Below are 21,257 nucleotides of genomic sequence, written 5' to 3'. Positions count from 1 at the left end.
TTTTTTGTATTTCGTGAATAGAAAAACGAAATAGGAAATTATATATATATATATATATATATTTGCATTTCGTGTATTAAAAAACGAAATAGGAAAATAATTTTGTTTTCATTTGGTTTATGTAAAAACGAAATACGAATACATATATATATATATATTTTTTTTTTTTTATTTCATTCATATATATATTTATACCAATGAAATAGGATGAATATATATTTTTTTTTTATTTCATTCATATACCAATGAAATAGGATGAATATATATATATATATATATATATATATATTTGTATTTCATTTATATAAAAACGAAATAGGAAATAATTTAGTTTTTTCGTTTATATACCAACGAAATGTTTTGTTCCATTTCGCACGTATATAACGAACCCCCCCCCCCCCCCTTTTACCGCTTTTCTGCTCTCCATATCGCTATGGTTTTAATTTTATTTTTTTGTTCATTTCTGTTGGTTCAATCAGTTTTAGACGAGCATTGAATAGTTGTCAAAATAATATCTTTTAGATTTCGTGACTTAATTTACGAAATTTTTTACTTTTCTTCATTTATAAATATTGTCCTGTCTTTACTTATGGTATATGCTTAGTCTTTCAATTTTCTTTTATCCATCTCATATCTTTCATCTATTGTTTTTCTCTTATCTGTTTCATATCCTTCAACTTTTATTTTTTCTCTCATATATTTCATAAAAGATGACGGAAACTCATGTTAAAGTGTATTTATTTTGGGGTGGTGAAGTTGTGTATGAAGCAGGTTCGGTTAGATACAACTGTGGTCCTGAAATAGGGCAACAACTTCACCACCCCAAAATAAATACGCTTTAACATGAGTTTCCGTCATCTTTTATGAAATATATGAGAGAAAAAATAAAAGTTGAAGGATATGAAACAGATAAGAGAAAAACAATAGACGAAAGATATGAGATGGATAAAGGAAAATTGAAAGACTAAGGATATACCATAAGTAAAGACAGGACAATATTTATAAATGAAGAAAAGTAAAAAATTTCGCAAATTAAGTCACGAAATCTAAAAGGTATTATTTTGACAACTATTCAATGCTCGTCTAAAACAGATTGAACCAACAGAAATGAAAAAAAAAAAAAAAAAAAAACCATAGCGATATGGAGAGCAGAAAAGCGGTAAAAAAGGGGCGGGGGGGGGGGGGGGTTTCGTTATATACCTGCGAAATGGAATAAAACATTTCGTTGGTATATAAACGAAAAAAATAAATTATTTTCCTATTTCATTTTTATATAAATGAAATACAAAAAATATATATATATTCATCCTATTTCATTGGTATATGAATGAAATAAAAAAAAAATATATATATATATATATAATTTCCTATTTCGTTTTTTTATTCACGAAATACAAAAAATAAGAAAAAAAAATAAAAAACCTTATTTCGTTCATCAATTCACGAAATGCAAAAAACAAAACACATTTCGTTGATTAATTCACGAAATGCCAAAAAAAAAATAATAAACAGTTTCGTTTTTATTCACGAAATTTAAAAAAAAAAACAATCTATTTCGTTGATTGTGTCACGAAATGCAAAAAAAAAAAAAAAAAGTTTTGTTTTTATTCACGAAATACAAAAAAAAAAAATAGTTATTTCGTTAAGTAGTTCACGAACTGCAAACAAAAAAAAATGCAAAAAAAAAATGTTGCGGCTATGAACAGTAAATGCTGGGTATTTCGTTGAATAATGAACGAAATGCCCATTGTGGTATAAAAAAAAAACAGCCTATTTTGGTCTAATAGCTGCAAAAATAAGCCATTTTGGCTCCGGACTCAGAGACAAGACGTATAATAAACTTTAGAGCTTATTAACTTTAAATTTTGAATTCGCCGCCTCTGGTGATCGTTGAGTGCTCTTTTTGCATTCTTTCACTAGGTACAACGACTCTCAATTTTTCACACCATTTTTTCTAATTAACTAATTATCGGCATTTTAAGCCTCCTATTTTAACAAGATAATGGCAATGCAAAGGGAGTGGGCATAAAATGATAAAACGTAGTATGACAAAATGCCACAGAATTATTACTAAAAACAAACTACGAACATGCAAGTCCAAATATGCCACATAGACTTATTACTAAAAACAAAACTACGAACATGCAAGTTCAGAAAGTCTTATAGATGAACACATTTTTGAAAATTATTGAGATGATATGATAAAAATGTGATAAGCATTAAAGAGATAAGTGGTAGAGAGCCACTCATCTGTTTCTTCTAATCGGATGTGGTTTCAAATATTCACCTCCAAATACTCATCCTCTATATGTGTCTCTCTCTTCTTTTAGGCTCAACTTCTTTGTCTTCTTTCTTAATTCTTCTATTTAATTGGTGTCTTCCTGATATCTTTGTCAGTAGTATTTCTTATGTTCTTTTCTCTATCTTTATATCAACTATAGTTTCACTCCTCCATTGCTTGGGAGTACTCTAAGGTTTTCTCTAACTTCCTTTCAAACACTTTCTTTCTTTTTTCTTCTCAAGAATCTTGAACTCTTTACTATTTGTAGTTGGCGTAGCTACATAGACTGAAGAGTGGTCAGTTGAAATACACACCTTGTCGGAAAATTATACTTTGTATATCGAAAATAATATTGCATATATAGATATATATTAAATCTTGAACATCCCCTAAGCTATATTTGTTGCATGCATGTTTTATACCTCTTTTTGTTCAAGATAGGTAGGAAGTACCTCACTATGTCCTACTTGATATCTTTAATCTTTATTCTTGTTTTCTCTTATTCAAGTGATGTGTTTTCTTCCAAGCATGTCAATGTTGCATCTTGTTTATAGATAGATATATAATCCAATATTATCTTATCTATTACTCTCTCTGTCCTACTTTATGTGATGCAGTTGCTATTTGGAGAGTTATAGGAGTTTTTCTGAGATTTTTTCGTATTTTAATATTTTGAATTTTGACTTAACTATTTGTTTATATAGTTTCTGAATATGTAAATTTTATTTCAAAAAGTTTAAAGATTTTATATCTGAATTCACACAGAAAATTAGATAATTTGACGCTCGTACTCTGAATCCTCTCATATAAAATGGGACGGATGGAGTATTATATAAATATGGTAACCCCGTTATACCCTAGTTGGATGATCAATTATGGCCCAAGTACCAACAATGGTTGTGGTGAGATGGATAAGGTCCTCTACCCTTACCTAGAGGTCTCAGGTTCGAGCCCTAGATATGGAAAAAAACTTGTTAGGGCGCTTTCTACTTAAATGGCGGATCCAGATTAGTCGGGCCTCAATACGGGTACCGGATACTGGATTGAAAACCAAAAAAATTATGGTCTAAGTAAACTTTACATTTTTTGTGCACCCCTTGGCTAGATGGATCTTCTTTTTTTTGCATCATAAGATTATACAGATTCATGGAACAGTACTAAAGCCTGTTGAAATGTTTGTTGATTTATCACTTGACAGACTGAACTTATATTGTTTTTACATAATTAAGGGGAGCATAAAACAACTACAAAATGGGGGAGATTACCAATGTCATGGAGTATGAGGCTATTGCCAAGGAAAAGTTGCCAAAGATGGTGTATGACTACTATGCATCCGGAGCAGAGGACCAATGGACTCTGGCTGAGAACAGAAATGCCTTTTCAAGAATTCTGTAAGTTGCTCTAGCCATCATAGACCTAAGTCCTAAATTGCTTGAGAGTTAATATCGGTCACTGAACATTATCCACTATATCAGCAAAGTCATAAAACTTTTGTCACATTAAAGTAATTGAACTTTACTGGCTAAGCAATAAAGTCATACTCCCTCCATCTCAATTTATGGGCATCTTTCGGATTTGAAGAGTCAAACAAGTTTTTCTTTGACCGGGATTTTTTTCGATATGCCTTTCAAAAATAGTTTGAATTGTTAATTATTGTGACGTATAATACTTCTTACATAGTTTTTCAAATATGTAAATTTTATTTTTAAAAACTTAAAGATTCTATGTGCGAATTCACAGTCAAAATCAAAAAAATTGACTCTCGAAATTCAAACTGTGTCACATAAATTGGGACAGCGGGAGTAAAAGTTCACCTATTATGACAGTAAATCACAAAACCATGTATTCTTACATAAAGTAACTCAACTTTACCCAATATAGTTAAAGTGGGTAATGTTTAGTGACTTCACTGTCATAATGGGTAAAGTTTTTTGACTTTACTGTTATAGTGGATAAAGTTCAAGATAAAGATAGTTTTGTTACCTCACTGTTATAGCGGGTAAAATAGTTCTGTGACTTTGTTGTTATAGTGGATGAAGTTTAGTAATGATATGTGAAGTTAATTCCAAGAGATCATTCAGGATGACTTTTGGCCATTATCCAATATCTACATATTTGTTGTATTCATGAGCTGTTCTTTCTCTGTTTTTGCAGGTTTAGGCCCCGTATTCTTATTGATGTAAGCAAGATTGACATAAGCACAACCGTGCTCGGCTTCAAGATCTCGATGCCTATCATGGTTGCACCAACAGCTATGCAGAAAATGGCTCATCCTGAAGGTATACCTTGATTCTTACAAGTATCTTCATATTTTATCCTTAAGTAATGTTGCCATATAAGTTCTTTTAGCAAAAATAGAGAAGTTTTTCATTGTAACATTCATAAGCGCTCAATGAATTTGGAATGTTTAATGCCTAAACTATTAGACTATTTCCTGTAAGACTTACTGCAAATATGAACCAGATATTTGATATGTATGTTATTGTAATGGATAAATTGTGGATCATGTTTGGTTTAATCATTTTGTCTATGTTTGCGCGCCTGGATTAACGAGTTTTTATGTATAATGTCAAAAGTTCTTTTCGAGGACTTTAAATCCTATGTATTTGTAAATCTAGTAAAACAACTAGAATTTACATATCTGATGACTTTAATTGATTATTTGTAGGTGAGTATGCTACTGCAAGAGCAGCATCAGCAGCAGGAACAATTATGGTGAGTCTGTTGTGGTCTGTCAAGTATGACTTTGAACTATGCTGTCCACATTTTCAACACAAATAGGCTTTTACGCGCGTCGAGTTATTGCTGAAATTATCACTAAAATCCTAGAACACCTTAGATAATATGCATGATATCTGACTAAACCATCCAAGCAGCTCAGTCAAGATTTAGCCTTAACTTGAAGAACGGAAAGTTACTGTGAGTTGTAATGTTTTTTCTTTCACTTTGTTGATGGCCTGACAAATTGGTGTTGCAGACATTGTCATCTTGGGCAACTTCAAGTGTAGAGGAGGTTGCTTCAACTGGACCTGGTGTCCGTTTTTTCCAGCTCTATGTAAGCATGAAACTAAAGTATATCAGAAGTATACACAAATTATATATACTACTCTAGAGCCTAAACATATATGATGTGGCGATTATCCAGGTCTATAAGGACAGAAAAGTTGTTGAGCAGCTGGTGAGAAGAGCCGAAAGGGCAGGTTTCAAGGCTATAGCCCTTACTGTTGATACCCCGAGATTGGGACGTCGAGAAGCTGACATTAAGAACAGGTGCATATTCCAATTGTGTAATCACTACAAAAAGAATTGGAATTAGCAATAAACTTTGTCTCTAAATTGCTCATAGCAACAGATTTTTCTAATAATCCGTTGCTAAATTGGATTAGCGACAGATTTTTCTGCATAGCTACAGAATTTGCCTGTCGCTAATTCCTGCTTTTAGTAGTGAATTGTATTACTTGTCTTGTCAGCTAAGGCGCTTAAGATAAAGTTCCACAAGTTAATGTTTTCTCGCCCTTTGCAGATTTACTTTGCCACCAAATTTGACACTGAAGAACTTTGAAGGACTGGACATTGGCAAGATGGACAAAGTGAGTGGAAAAATCAGAGTTTTTTCTGGCCCCATTGTACTAAATAATTTCTAAGATTTTTCATGTGTCTTCTTAACAAAATTCTATTTGCAGGCTGATGACTCTGGATTGGCTTCTTATGTCGCTGGCCAAGTTGATCGCTCTTTGAGTTGGAAGGTACGTTAACATCCTTATGCTTATGTAGCTCAAGAACTACAACTTTTAAAATCTTAAATTAGGTAGAAACGGATAAAAGTGTACAATACAGATATTTTGACCACAAAATGAAATGAGAATTCTGCAGGAGCTACCAAATGTTGTAGTGCTCCATCTTTTAGCCCCTTGAATTCATAGGAAATGGTATTCAAAACTATTTGGCATATAAAATGTAACTCCGTCCTAGTAAATGTGATGCAGTTTTCTTTTTAGTCTATTAAAAAAGAATGATAAACTTCCTATTTTACCCTTAATGAATGATAAACTTTCTATTTTACCCTTAATGAGATGATTTATAGGCACACAAGTATCTACGACTTATTTTAGACCACAAGTTTCAAAAGTTTTTCATTCTTTTATGAACTCTATGTTCAGTCAAAGTGCGTCACATAAATTGGGAAAGAGGAAGTTATTGTAAAACTTGCGCATCGGGTGATGTCACTATCATGTGATTTAAAACGAACCTCAAAGTATCAGATATCAAAAATTTCTTTCTGAATACGCACAGGATGTTCAGTGGCTTCAGACAATTACTTCACTGCCGATCCTGGTAAAGGGTGTACTTACAGCTGAGGATGGTAATATTATAACACTCTTGATAATTTCTCATCTATCATTCGGTTCAATACTTGTGCACATATCAGTGGTGAAACACTTTTTACCTTGGACCTGCAGCTAGAATTGCAGTTCAGTCTGGAGCAGCTGGTATCATTGTGTCGAACCACGGTGCTCGCCAACTTGACTATGTCCCATCTACAATTATGGCTCTTGAAGAGGTATCTCACTTGTTTCTAGTTTACTGATTATCACTATCAAAAAACAGGAATTAGCTATGAACTTCAGTGCTAATCCATTGTTATATTGCTCGTAGCTAACAAAATTTTATGATAATCCATCTCTAAATAGGATTAGCGACAGATTTTTGTTTGTTTCTAGTTCCTGTTTTTTTTAAGTAGTGTATTGTTTTGGTTCCTCTCGCCTCGTCAGTCGTCTGTCCTCTGGAATTTGCGTTTGTTTGAAAGCTTGTATACTCTTCTTTACAAGCATCGGTTTTCATGTGAATTTATAGGTTGTGAAAGCTGCACAAGGCCGTGTCCCCGTGTTCCTGGATGGAGGTGTCCGTCGTGGAACTGATGTCTTTAAAGCTCTGGCACTTGGTGCCTCAGGCGTGTTTGTAAGTACAACATAGCACAAACCTCAATATTTTATTGTTCATTAGTCATTGCCAAGCAAAAACGTGTCGTTTCAAACTTTAAAATTTCCATATTTAGGACTAGGAGCATATCGTTCTATGGGCTCAACTGAATCCAGTATTTCGGACACGAAATATAGTACGTGAAAATCACTAAATTTACAATAAAATATTAAATTCTGAACCCTTGGTTTCCAACAGTGCAATGAGTCAGTGCAACTTTAAGGTTGAACTCATCGAGTTTAAATCCTAGATTTGCGTTAGGACCATTCTGGAAGTGATTGTGAAACTTGTATATCTTTTATGGTGATAATTAACCATACCTTTGTGATGCAAGAATGTGACATACCATCAATAATAACTTGTTCATTTGAAGTCTAATTTAGCATTTTCAGTAGAAGTCACTTCCACTTGTAACAAATTTTCAAGGGGGTCATATATATTAGCAGAGCTGGATTCAAAATTTGAAGTTTAGTGATTCCTTCAGCGAACACAAGTTAATATACAATAATAACTGGGCTCAAAGTCATATAATTATAGATATTAGTGGATTTCTTAATACAAATACAGGGTTTGGGCAAAAGTCACTAGATTCACATGAATCCATAACTTCTAACCTAGTCCGCCCTTGTATAGAAGGCCAGCTTTTTGGCACTTTGGTTATGACATACTATTCTTGTTTCTTCTTATAACTCACATGTTTTAGAGAAAACATGACATTTGTGGTGGCATCTGCAGATTGGGCGACCGGTTGTTTTCTCATTGGCTGCTGATGGAGAAGCCGGTATCAGAAATGTATTGAAGATGATGCGCGAGGAGTTTGAGCTAACCATGGCATTAAGTGGCTGCCGTTCACTGAAGGAGATCACCCGTGAGCACGTCGTGGCTGATTGGGAGGCTCCACGGGCTTCTCTTCCAGCGCCAAGGTTATAAACATAAAACTTTTGGTGTCAAATAATTTCACCAAGGCTAAGTATTATCAGTTCCATATAAGTTTTGAATAACTTATTTATCTTTCATTGGAACACTCATTTCTGTGTGATGAGTTATGCATATGTTTTGATGGTGTTAAAGGTATTTGTAATTTTGTATTAGTTCCACATGTTCTGAATAACTTACTCATCTTCATTGCAACACTCATTTCTGTGTCATGAGTTTGCATATGTTTTGATGATGTTAAGATATTTATTCCCAGTAATGTTAGCTGATATTTTTTTGATCAATGGCCAGAGATTCCTCCATTATATATTCTCCCTTTTTGTGGTATACTGATAAGAGTTTTAAGTAATATACACAGTCAGTGTATATATATTTTACACATGTTATAGCAGGTAACAGATCTTAATCTCAAGATTTTAAATCTCACATTTTAAGGAAGTTTACCTGTACATATCATCTGGAGACCTGATGGTGTAAAAAAATAATTTACTCTAATGGTGTATAAAACTTAAACTCTACTGATAAAAGTCCATAAGAAGTTGCAATGCACTCCCTTATTATATGACATTTTTTCTTATCAAGAGTCTATTTGATTAATCTCTGAAGCTATATTGGATTAGACAAACTCAAATTTTAAAATTAAAATTTTGATGTTAAAAGACTATGCGAAAAGTACTATAAGTTGTAATTCTTCTTATGTCAATATAATGAAAAAACATATTTTAAAATATTGGTCAAAATCTAAATAATTTAAATTTTGTAAAGCGAAAAGTATCACATAAATTGAACGAATATTTAATTAACTAATAATTCTTTGCAACATAAATTCTATCTAAATGTCTTGCTCTCTACTTCTGAATTTAAAGAGACATTCTCTCCATTTACTATTTTGAGTTCTGCAGTGTTATATGGACTTATTTGCTAAATAAAAAATTTTATTTTCACATTCTCACTGTCTGACAGTAGAAATAGCATTAACTGGCCATTTTTCAGCCCAATCTTTGAAAAATAGCGGCTGCCATGAAGTTTTTTTTTTTTACTATATAGGGTGATACAATAACGGATACGCGGAAGCAATAAAATAACAAGGAAAGTAAAAGATAGATAGATTGACACAAGAAAATGGAATTAAAAGCAACCTAAAGTTGTATCAAACCTAAAGACCTCAATTAATTAGCATAAACAAGCACCAACCTCTTAGGATGACCTCAAGGGAATTGAATTCCCAAGCAACCAATCCTCTCACAATCAAAGGTTCAACAAGAGCCATCCATGGCCTCTCTACAAGTTTCTCTCTCTAGAGACAACTCTCTCAAAAATCACTCATCTTTTCTTCAAATGTCAAAAGTCCCCTAATGAAATGAAAGACAATGTATTTATACTAACTAAATAATAGAAGACCCTATTATTACACAAATGTCATTAATGAGGCAAGGGCCTTGTTTGGCTAGTCTTGTGGAGATGGAAATCTTGAATTTGCGGATGTGACCTCTTGCGTATAGCCTTCCTTACTCGGTGGCCACTTTAATGCTGTTCCATTTCCCATCCGTCCTCTCCATGCTATCATCCAAACTTTGGCTCTACGAGACGGTCCTTTAAGTGTCCTTGAGGCAACTCGTCTTGCATCATTCTCCCCTTCTTGAAAAGGATTCGTCCTCGAATCTAAACCTTGAAAAACCATAAGGGAGACAAACAAAAACATACTCCTCAAGGATTAAGGGTTAGCACACAATGCAATAATCACATATTCATGCCAAGGATGAACAAACTTGTGGTACAACCACACATCTATGACAATCATGACTAACATTTGCACACATGAGGTATCAAGTAGTTGATTCCTCCAAGGTTCATGACATAAGGGAATAATAAAACCAATGGGTTCAAAATACGAAGTATGCCACTCGACATTGGTTCTATTTGACATGTAGAATAATGTCCAAACAAGAACACTCTCATTTTTCAAGCAAGGACTCCCCCAAGATAGTGTTCTCAAATCACACAAGGTGTCACCCGGATCAAAGGGAACGAACATCCATCTAGTGTGGTCAAGAACACAATCGGCTAGATCATAAGAGCCTTCTCCCACATAAGATGCACTCCCTATATGCTCGAGAATGTCATCATAGGCAAGCAAGTAATAAAGAAAGGTATCACGTAAAATAACTTCCTCATCAATATCACTCCCCAATGTAACCTCACCATACGGTTCAAGGACAAGATTATCCAAGGGGCTACTATGAAGTTGAACATGAAAGGAAGAATTTGCAATTTCTAGACAAGAATTACCTTCCTTTGTAACACTTTCCTTCCCCACAAATGGATCACAATTCCTCAAAGGAAGATCTCCATCATGGGAAAGAGTGTCTTCATTCCATAGTGGGTTACATATCACATTATAGCCTCCAAAGGAAACTAAACGTTTGACATTACCAAACATCCCACTAGGTATTTCACTCTCAACAGTCATGTCATCCTCAAATAGAACATTATCCTTTACAAGAGAGTAATCGATGAACAATGAGGAGTCAAACCATGTCATTTCACTCTCAAAACAACCAATGTCATCTTTCAATGCATTTTCGCTCACATGACTATCCACATGATACACATCACCACTACAAATTGGAGTCTTATCACGTGACACTAAAGTACGATCAAGAGACTCATTTTGACATGAAACAAACAAGGGTGAGATGTCACATTCTTTCAATTGAACAACTATATCAACATTATCACTAACTAGAGGTACATTAAACACATCACAAAGATCCTCACGTCGTGAATTATCATTACAAGCAAGTTGATCAATACAGGTTTCAACACGATTTGGTAGCATGTCAAACTCGCAAGACTTACTAACAAGATGACCACATGACATTGTACTACCAATCAATTCACAAGTGCCAACACTAGGTGGACACAAATCTATCTTGCAAGAAGAATCAATTTTGTCATCTAAAGGATCAACTAGTGTTTGAGCACCTTCATTTGATAATGCATTATCATTCAAAGCACAAGTGTCAACACTAGGTGGACACAAATCGACCTTACAAGAAGGAACAATTCGGTCATCAATAGGATCAACTAGTGTGGGGACACTTTCAACACTGGCATTACTAATACACGGCAAAGAAGCATTAGGCGTAACGCAAGGCAAACTAACTTTCATGCTTGACTTGACATTAAAATCACACAAAGATGTAGAAGTATAAGGATAAGTGATTTTACCTTGGTGTTCATGCAAGCTCCTTTGACCAATGGAAAGAATGGTTGTGGTCGCCGTCCTTGCCTTCAAGCATGGGGCCCTCTCAAAAGAGGTACCCCTCAAAGATTCATTTCTTCTCACATGTGGCTTGGGATATTGGCTTCTCAATATCCTTTTCATGTCCTCCCAAGTCTTGATGGGATTCCTCACTTGTCTCCCACAACATTTCACATACTCCCAAAATTTGACAAGCTTTGAGTCAAAAGTTTGAACGGCTAAGCCCATCTTCATTTCTTGTGAATAGTTGTAGCTAGCAAAGATTTCATCTATTATGGACTCCCATTCCTCATATTCTTCTCCACTAGCTTCCCTAGCCAGGGTAGGCCATTTCACATGGGTAGATCGCACTTTTGCACTTGGACTCTTCCTAGTAAGTATGCATGGAAAGAGAAATTTCCCTTTCTTGTCCACTACAAATCGATGCCAATCTTGTTCATGTGGGATTCCATGGTTTTGGAACCAAGGGACTCCTAAACATACATGACAACTATCCATTGGAAGCACATCACACCAAACCTCCTCTTGGTACTCGCCAAGTGAAATGGATACCATCACTCTCTTATCAACCCAATACCCTCCCTCGTCATAATAAGGATTTCGCCTATTCACACAAGGTAGCCTTAACTCTTCAACCGCGCGAGGGGTGATGAAATTGGTGTAACAATCGTCATCAAGCACAAGAGTTCCCTCTCTACCACACAGGTTTACCTTGGTCTCCATGAATCTCATCTTTGGAACCACCTTCTTTTGCATAGGACGACTCCAACTAGTACTCACATTCCCACTCATGCCTCTTTGCTTCGGGTAGGAAGTACTACAAGAAGAAGCATATGTATGCCCACTAGACGTCCTTCCATAATCCACATTAGCACTTCCACTACCTCCATAGACATACCCTCCATGAGTCCTATTTGTATAAAGATTTTCCCCATAAGACCCATAAGACACATACGAAGGAGAGTCATATTTCGAGTCGCCTTCATCATCACGATGTATAGCACAAGACTCTTCACCTTCATTATCTTCGTCATACAAAGCATAACAAGGTTCTTCTTCATCCCCATCTTCCTCATGAGACACATGAGAACCGCTCTCTTCACATTCTCCTTCAAAATAGTAATTCTCTCCTCGAACTTCCTCATGATCACCATTCCCCATATAGCCCTCATATTCCCCATCGTCACACCCTTGATAGCTCCCATAGTCCTCCCCTTCGTAACTACAACCATCATCATCATAACAATCATAATCGCCACCACATGAATCGGAATCCATGGAGAAGTACCTGCAAAGAACACTTAGCAAACACGTTAGTAGTAAAGAAACCTCACCACACTCGTGTTTACACTCGTTTGTGCTCGGCTAGCACCACTCAAATGAACTCACACACTCTTGCCTTTTACCACTCAAATGGATTGGCCAATGTCGATTATCGATTGGATTCGGTTGATTGCAAGGTGCACAATTACTACTCGAGATCGGAATGGATTCTTGTAGACTCAAGAAGAACGCGGACCACTCAATAAAAACAAACACACTTGAGCCAAGAAATTAACAACGAAGCAAAAACGAAGAAAAGCACGAAAGAATTGGCACGAAAGAAATGCAGACACAAGAACTAGCAAACACAAGTAGGAACAACTACTAAATGGCTACTAGTTAAAAGGCACAAGAAATTGGAATGCTAAAAATCGGGAAATAAATCGAATTTCGGGCCCGGGTAGGTGATAACTTGAAAAAGTGGTCTTGAAGTCCCAAATGATCCAAGGTATCAATTTGAAATAATGAAAATTTTAAAATTTAGATACTTTTTTTTTTTTTTTTTTTTTTTTTTTTGTTCCCTACCAAAGGATTAGGGACACAAGATCATCAACTAAGGATCAAGAAATTTTGAGAATTGGAAGTGGGATTAAAATGAATTTTGGACTTGAAAAGGTACCTTGAAGTATACGGTTGGAGCTTGACAAAATACGGTCCGTATTGTGGTTTACGGACCGTCCTTCGTGACCGTATTTAGTGATGCCCAAAACAGAATGTACCTTGCACTTTACGACCCACGAGATACGGGTCGTATTGTGGTTTACGGACCGTATTTTGGGTTTACGGTCCGTATTTAGTGACGTCCAGATTCCAGTGACCTACTATTGATTTACGGTCCGTAAATTGATTTACGGTCCGTTTTTAACAATGTTGGCCATTTCCAGTGAGCCACTGTTTGAAGATCCAAGTTTACGACTTCAAATTACGGTCCGTAAATTGATTTACGGTCCGTCTTTAACGAGGTTGGCAATTTCCAGTGAACTACTGCTTCAAGATCCAAGTTTACGACCCCAAATTACGGTCCGTAAATTGCAATGTTCCAGCTTCGGTGATTTTTGTGTTGAACTCGAACTTCTCGAATTTTTGGACCAAATGTACCCTTTTGGGGTAGAAAAACACTTTTCCCAAATCTTGACTTGAAAACTTTGAATTAAATGCCCTTTTGGAGAGTCTTCTTCCCTATGAAGATTTGAAGATCTTCAAGAACATCAACAATTTCAAATTTTCAACTACCTTCAAATCAACTTGTTTTTCCTTCAAATTTCTGATTTAGACTCCCCAAGACTTTTAGAACAAAGCCCAATAAGTTTCAAGCCCCAATTTCACCCAAAACAACAAGACCCATTTCAAGTTCTTCAAGTTCTTCAACTCAACAATGGTGAAAATCTCAAAACAACTTGAAATGATTCGAAACTTCGGATTTGAAACCCTAAAACTCTAAGGAACTTAAACCTAACACCAGATTCAACAAAAATCAACAAGAGAAATTCGTTTTTTTTTTTTTTTTTTTGAATTTCGGTTTTTTTTTTTTTTTGTTGAATCGAAACCCAAGATTAGATTTGGTAGAACAAACCTAAACTAAGCTTTGATACCAATTGATACAATAACGGATACGCGGAAGCAATAAAATAACAAGGAAAGTAAAAGATAGATAGATTGACACAAGAAAATGGAATTAAAAGCAACCTAAAGTTGTATCAAACCTAAAGACCTCAATTAATTAGCATAAACAAGCACCAACCTCTTAGGATGACCTCAAGGGAATTGAATTCCCAAGCAACCAATCCTCTCACAATCAAAGGTTCAACAAGAGTCATCCATGGCCTCTCTACAAGTTTCTCTCTCTAGAGACAACTCTCTCAAAAATCACTCATCTTTTCTTCAAATGTCAAAAGTCCCCTAATGAAATGAAAGACAATGTATTTATACTAACTAAATAATAGAAGACCCTATTATTACACAAATGCCATTAATGAGGCAAGGGCCTTGTTTGGCTAGTCTTGTGGAGATGGAAATCTTGAATTTGCGGATGTGACCTCTTGCGTATAGCCTTCCTTACTCGGTGGCCACTTTAATGCTGTTCCATTTCCCATCCGTCCTCTCCATGCTATCATCCAAACTTTGGCTCTACGAGACGGTCCTTTAAGTGTCCTTGAGGCAACTCGTCTTGCATCATAGGGGGTAGGAGAAGGGAAAATGGGGAAGGAAAGCTGCCATAAAGTTTCAAATTTCAAAAGTGACTGAAAAGTGACTGTTTGTGAATTTTACCCCTTCAAACAATATACTAAAAGTGTTCACATAATAAGAGAATAGTGATATTTTTTAAGATTTAAGTAGTAGCTTATGGTTTAGTGGTTGTATATATACCTATGTTTGGGTCAAAATGAAGATTAAGCCATTTGCAGGTTTATATAATTGTAACCCGTTAAAAATAATGACTAATATTAAGGAATTAAGTAAATAGATTTGTGAAGAAAGAACCAAATTTTCCAACATGTATAAGATTTGAAAATTGACACGTTTCTATTTTGGGTTCAATGGTCTATTGAGAAAATACTCAAAATACCTCCCAATGTTTGACCAAAATCCCAACTATACACCTAACCTTTGCGAGGGTCCTATTACCCCCCTGGACAAATTTTTTCAGTATCAAAATGCCCCTTTTTTGCTGACGTGGATAAGAGCGTGAATGCACCGCTCAGTGGCGCGTTATAGCCTTCAAAAAACTGCATCTGACGTGTTTTGGAGGGCCAACTAAGCTGCCACATAGATGCCACACAGATAAATTTAAATTCTCTCCATTTTTAGGCTACTTCATCTTCTTCTTCACCCTATTTAATACCCATCTCCATTTTTTTTGTCAAAATAATACCCATTATAAATTCATAAATTAAACTCCGTTGCTACTTGTTGCTTGGTTGGAGATTCTTTGAGTTGATTTGGGGAGAAAATTAAACTCCATTGTGGAGAAAACTATGAAGAACACCAAGTGGGTTTCTTTAAATTCTTGAATGTTTGATCAAATTAATGGATGAATTTTGTTCTACTTGGTGTTAGAAAGCTTCCTTTCACATTTGGGTTTGTTTGGATTATAACCACTGTTTTCCAAATCAAATTCAAAAAAAAAAAAAAAAAAAAAAAAAAACTGAAGAAAAAAAAAACGAAAAATCTGGAAAAAAAAACAAGGTTGAAAAATCTAATCTTGTTAAAGAAAATCTGATTGGAAGTTGCTTGTTTGGAGTTGCTACTTGTTGCTTGGTTCGAGATTCTTTGAGTTGATTTGGGGAGAAAATTAAACTCCATTGTGGAGAAAGCTATGAAGAACACCAAGTGGGTTTCTTTAAATTCTTGATTATTTGATCAAATTAATGGATGAACTTTGTTCTACTTGGTGTTAGGAAGCTTCGTTTCACATTTGGGTTTGTTTGGATTATAATCACTGTTTTCCCAAACCAAATTAAAAAAAAAAAAAAAAAAAACTGAAGAAAAAAAAAATGAAAAATCTGGAAAAAAAAAAACCAAGGTTGAAAAATCTAATCTTGTTAAAGAAAATCTGATTGGAAGTTGCTTGTTTGGAGTTGCTACTTGTTGCTTGGTTTGAGATTCTTTGAGTTGATTTGGTGTGATTTTTTTTTTCAACTCCTAATGAAGACGATGATGACGTGGCACGTGAGCCAGGCGTGTGTGGACAAGCGTCTGTTAATAATTGGAGTTGTCATATTAGACTGCCACATCAGCAAAAAAGGGGCATTTTGATATTGAAAAAATTTGTCCAGGGGGTAATAGGACCCCCGCAAAGGTTAGGTGTGTAGTTGAGATTTTGATCAAACGTTGGGGGGTATTTTGAGTATTTTCTCATGGTCTATTATTGGCTGTTATCTTGACCAACTCTGTAGCCAAAAAGGTTTTTAAAAAGCAAGTTAAATGGCTTTTAGAGAACAAATTAAGTGGCCTTTTAATTTAGGGAGAGTAGGGAAAACCCTATTTATGTTTGGTTAGGCTATGAAATTGATGTATCACAAGTAGGAAAAGCAAACATAAATAGAATTAGATATACATTTAAGAGTTCAGTATAGTCTATAATAATCATTACACCAATTTTTAGGAGTTCCTTGGAGATAAAACTTTACGTCCTTAAATCGTCATGCCCAGGTTACTTGGTTTGGTAGATCTTTAAAAATTTGCTTTTAGTTTTATATTTTTTTTTTAGTGAGAGATTATTAATTTTAAATGTAAAAGATTCGAAAATAACATTCAAGAAATTCTTGTAAGATAACTTTCTTCTATTCAAAATTTAAGAGGCTATATTCACCCATTTATTTATTTTTTCTTATAAAAGATTTGTAATATATGGGAATATAGAGCGTGAAGTGGTTAATATAGAGGGTAGAATATGTACATTTATGTGAGTCTGATTTACACAACCTATGCGGTCATTTAGATTTTGCATTATTTTCAAAATTCTATAACTATGACTCTGGGAACTGACAAAATATTAGACAACAAAAACTTAGATTGCAGTTTAATGTTTTCTCATAAATTTTCAGTTTTCTCAAAAGTTATCTTTGATTTGTAGTCTAGGAGGTTCATAAGTTGCACGAAATTAAATAAAAAATTATCGGTTACTAAACAGCTGTCCAAACAAAGACAACTGGCGAAAGTTTCTATTTATGTAATTATTATTTAACATTTTTCTTAAATGAAAATTCAACATATTTGTACCATACTAATTTATCATAGTTACATCATAAACTAAGATAAAATTATAATTTAATGATAAAATATATGTAAAACTGTGTATCTTGTATTGATTGCGTTATTATAAATACCAAAGGCGATTAAATATTCACTCACATATCATGTGAAACAGTGAAAGGGACATTAGATATGTATGACACACCTTTTGTGTTCTTTTCTTCTTCATTTTTAATCTTTTGTATGTGGAGATCAACAATTCCTCTGGATAAGTTTATCCTTCCAAGGAATCCCTCAATTTTATAAAATGAGGCCGCGGTTGATAGAAAAGAAAAAAAAAACATAGTAAATAAGAAAAACGAATATAGAGTGCTTGTATAAATTTGCCTAAGTTTGGATAACTAAATACTATGTTATATATTATCAAATCGTATTAGATTGCGGTGGATGTCTATAATTCTTAAGAAATAACACCTACTATTTTTCTCGATTAAGTAGATAACAACCAACTAGTCCAACCGATTATAGTTGTAACTATCACACCTTCGTAACTTTCTTCGTGATCTTCCCAGGATCTTCCCCATGATCTTAATGGTTAATGTCATGTTTATAACTCTTTGTAACCATGGGGGGAGTCAAGTAGCAACGAGGGGGTTAATTCGAAGGCCCTAGCTGAAAATTACACTATATATATAAATTTTATTTTTTATTTTTATATATATTAAATGTTGAATCCCCTTGACTTGTTTGTGTGTTTACTTCATCATATCATGGACCCCCTTAATGAATATTCTGACTCATGTTTGTAACCACATTTATATACGTAATAGTATAAATAAGGCATAAGATGTAATGTACGACAACCTTAGAAAAGTATAAGAAAATCTTTATACTCTCATCTTTTGTATTTCTTTATTTGTTTTGTCTGCCATATATTTCTTATGTTCTCTCATTTTATAACATTATACATGTGAGTAAAACATTATTGTGTTATCTAAGCAACAATGGAATTGGATGGATTCATACCTGTTGACTTTCAAGATCTTTTGTTTAGATTAGCCGAATTTTGTAGTGTCATTAATTAGAAATTGGAAACATAAATAAAATAAAATAAAAATAAAACTACAAAATCAAAGTCCACGTTAATCGCGTGCTCCTCATAGCCCAGTAGAGTAAACAATTGGTTTAACACAAGCACAAGAATATGCTTACGTGCATATCTTGTATAAAGTTTCTTATTTTGCAAGATATTTTTAGAAGATGTGCAAATGGATTACTCTCTTCATCCTCTTTTACTAGTCCGTTATCTTAATTTTTTTTTCTTTTACTTGGTTATTTTAGAATATCAAGAAAAATTTATTATTTTATTCTAGTATTATCCTTATTATGAAATAACTAATAGACAGTGTTTTAAAAGGCAGGGCATTTTATGTATGCCTCGGCGAGGTGTAAGTCCCGAGGCACGGGGCGTAACCCTCATGGGTATTTAATTTTTAATATTTCATAAAATAATATAATTACAATATATATTTTTTAATAGGTTAATTAACATTAAAAAAATTGTATAAATGAAATCTCTCTCTCTCTCTCTCTCTCTCTCTCTCTCTATATATATATATATATATATATATATATATATACACACACACACTAATCAAAGTAATCCATTATACGTCACTTACAACTTGTAAATATGTATAACATAATTTTACAAGGATAAACAATACAATGAAATAAAAGTTATTATGAAATGCAAATCAACTCTAATATTTTAACTTTCAAACAATGAAAAAATCACAATTTTTGAAAACAATATAACTATCATACTATTTATTTTATCTCCCTATAAACAAATAATCAATCAAATTTATCAGTATTATAATTAAAACGTAACTCCTTCATGAATAAAAATAAAATTACTTTCAAATAGCGCAATAATAAAATATGATAATTTTGATACATAGGACAAAAGACTAATGACAAGTGAAACTGTACCATTCAGCATCAGCTATGTATTTTTAAAAGAAATATTAAGTGATATTCAACCTCACGATATTCTCAAATAGTAAATATGCAACACTGCGACTTGTTATTTGAGTTAAACCCAATCTTCTTATTTCTATAGATAAAAACTATTAAGTATCATTCATTTGTTAAAGAATTATAAGGCTCAACGATTTTAATTAAGGAATTTAACATATAATTTGTGTAAGAACTGTTAGGCGAGCCCCGAGCGTTAGGCGTGTTTAGGGCGTACAGTTGGGCGTTTAGGACGTAAGCCTCAGAGGAACTAAGCCCCGCACATGAGCCTCGGGGCGTTTTACCATTGCCCCGCCCTAAGGCGAGCCCTGAAACTGCCTTTTTAAACACTTCTAATAGAGTACTAAATAGTAAATTTTAATTTTTAAAGCGTAGTTAATATGAATAATTAATAAAATTGACTTTAATAAATAATTTCTTATAGGTACTATCAAATTAATTAAGAAATACTCCCTCTGTCCCATAATAAGTATCATCTTAGCAAAAACACGCATATTAAGAAACTAATGATGAAGTGTAAAGTTTACCAAATCACTCTTATGTAAACAAAAAAAATTCTTCTTGATGATTAAAGCATGCACAAGTAGTCCATCTTTTGACATTGAGAATCCAACCATCATTATTTAAATTACTACTACTTCTTTTGCCTCTAACTAATCTTATCTTCCATAGGTCAAAACTTTCATATTCACGTGAAACTCAAAATTTGACATTGTGAATCTAACTTTTGTCTTTGAATAAAGAAACTTGTTTGTCCAAGGGCAAAAATGGAAAAACTAGTCAATATATGCATTGGTATCTTAAGGTGACACTTATTATGGGATAATTTTTTTTTTTGTTAAGGTAACACTTATTATGGGACGGAGGGAGTAGTAAAAGTAAATAGAGAAAATACCGTGAAAACCTAGGGAATACTCAATAACTCAATGCACCAATCAATTTACTGTCAAATCCTTTTTAAATTGCCTTCAACCTCCTCTCACCTCCATAACTTTAATTTCTATTGCTGCTTGCTAACAAGAAAAAATAATTAGAATCGCTCAATTTCTGTATTTTCACCTAGAAAAGAAAGCCCTTTTGCAATCTTTTCTCTCCAATCTCTATGAAAAGTTTACCAATCATCAAGTACTCCATTATGTAGTAGTGGCACCAAGAAAACAGCAGAAGAGGCAAAGACAAAAAATACTTATTGTTTAAAGCTAATATTAATCTAATATACTGATATCTAATGCAAGTAAATGTAAAATAGCAACAAAAACTTTAGAAAATACTTATTGTTTAAAGCTAATATTAATCTAATATACTCATATTTAATGCAAGTAAATGTAAAATAGCAACAAAAACTTTAGAAAATACTTATTGTTTAAAGCTAATAGTAATTTAATATACTAATATCTAATGCAAGTACATGTAAAATAGCAACGAAAACTTTATTCTAACTAATTGATATTGTTTGTATGATCCTTTACTTTTCTTAAAAGATAATTAACCATTTTAAACGGAAAAGGATCATATTTATTCTTTTATATTATTCATATTTACCATACTTTTGACTATTTGATTATAGAACTCTCTATCGTTATACATTGGTCCAAATCTTCCCCTCATTCGTTTATAGATCGGGTCCTAGCACTAAAATAGATACATAGAGGACTAGGAACCAATTTTAGAGACCCGGGTTCATTTTGCCTATTTGTATGACTATTTGTCATTACACTCTCCTAATTTGTTACTTTC

General features: G+C 33.7%; 1 protein-coding gene across 2 annotated transcripts; it reads left to right on the top strand.

Moving 5' to 3' along the window:
• Positions 1–2,311: 2,311 nt before the first annotated feature.
• LOC132629359 (glycolate oxidase 1-like) lies at positions 2,312–8,481 on the top strand. 2 transcript variants are annotated; one of them, XM_060345040.1, is made up of 12 exons: positions 2,312–2,577; positions 3,511–3,672; positions 4,436–4,560; positions 4,950–4,996; positions 5,259–5,336; positions 5,427–5,551; positions 5,805–5,871; positions 5,965–6,027; positions 6,575–6,644; positions 6,742–6,842; positions 7,136–7,240; positions 7,997–8,481. In XM_060345040.1, exons 2-12 carry the CDS (start codon positions 3,533–3,535, stop codon positions 8,189–8,191), a joined length of 1,116 nt encoding a protein of 371 aa, XP_060201023.1. In that variant the 5' UTR covers positions 2,312–2,577; positions 3,511–3,532; the 3' UTR covers positions 8,192–8,481. The 2 variants fall into 2 exon arrangements, with proteins under 2 accessions (XP_060201023.1, XP_060201017.1); XM_060345034.1 differs by having other exon boundaries at positions 2,313–2,474.
• Positions 8,482–21,257: the final 12,776 nt, after the last annotated feature.

This window comes from Lycium barbarum, chromosome 1 (genome assembly GCF_019175385.1).
Source record: "Lycium barbarum isolate Lr01 chromosome 1, ASM1917538v2, whole genome shotgun sequence".
Classification (NCBI taxonomy): Eukaryota; Viridiplantae; Streptophyta; class Magnoliopsida; order Solanales; family Solanaceae; genus Lycium; species Lycium barbarum.
The sequence above is the reverse complement of the archived record's forward strand: the minus strand, read 5'-3'. Positions and strand labels throughout refer to the sequence as shown.

Coding starts and splice junctions, on each gene's coding strand:
- LOC132629359 (XM_060345040.1), top strand. CDS start 3,533: ATGGGGGAGATTACCAATGTCATGGAGTATGAGGCTATTGCCAAGGAA. Junction 3,673..4,435: donor AATGCCTTTTCAAGAATTCT/GTAAGTTGCTCT, acceptor CTGTTTTTGCAG/GTTTAGGCCCCGTATTCTTA. Junction 4,997..5,258: donor CAGCAGCAGGAACAATTATG/GTGAGTCTGTTG, acceptor TTGGTGTTGCAG/ACATTGTCATCTTGGGCAAC.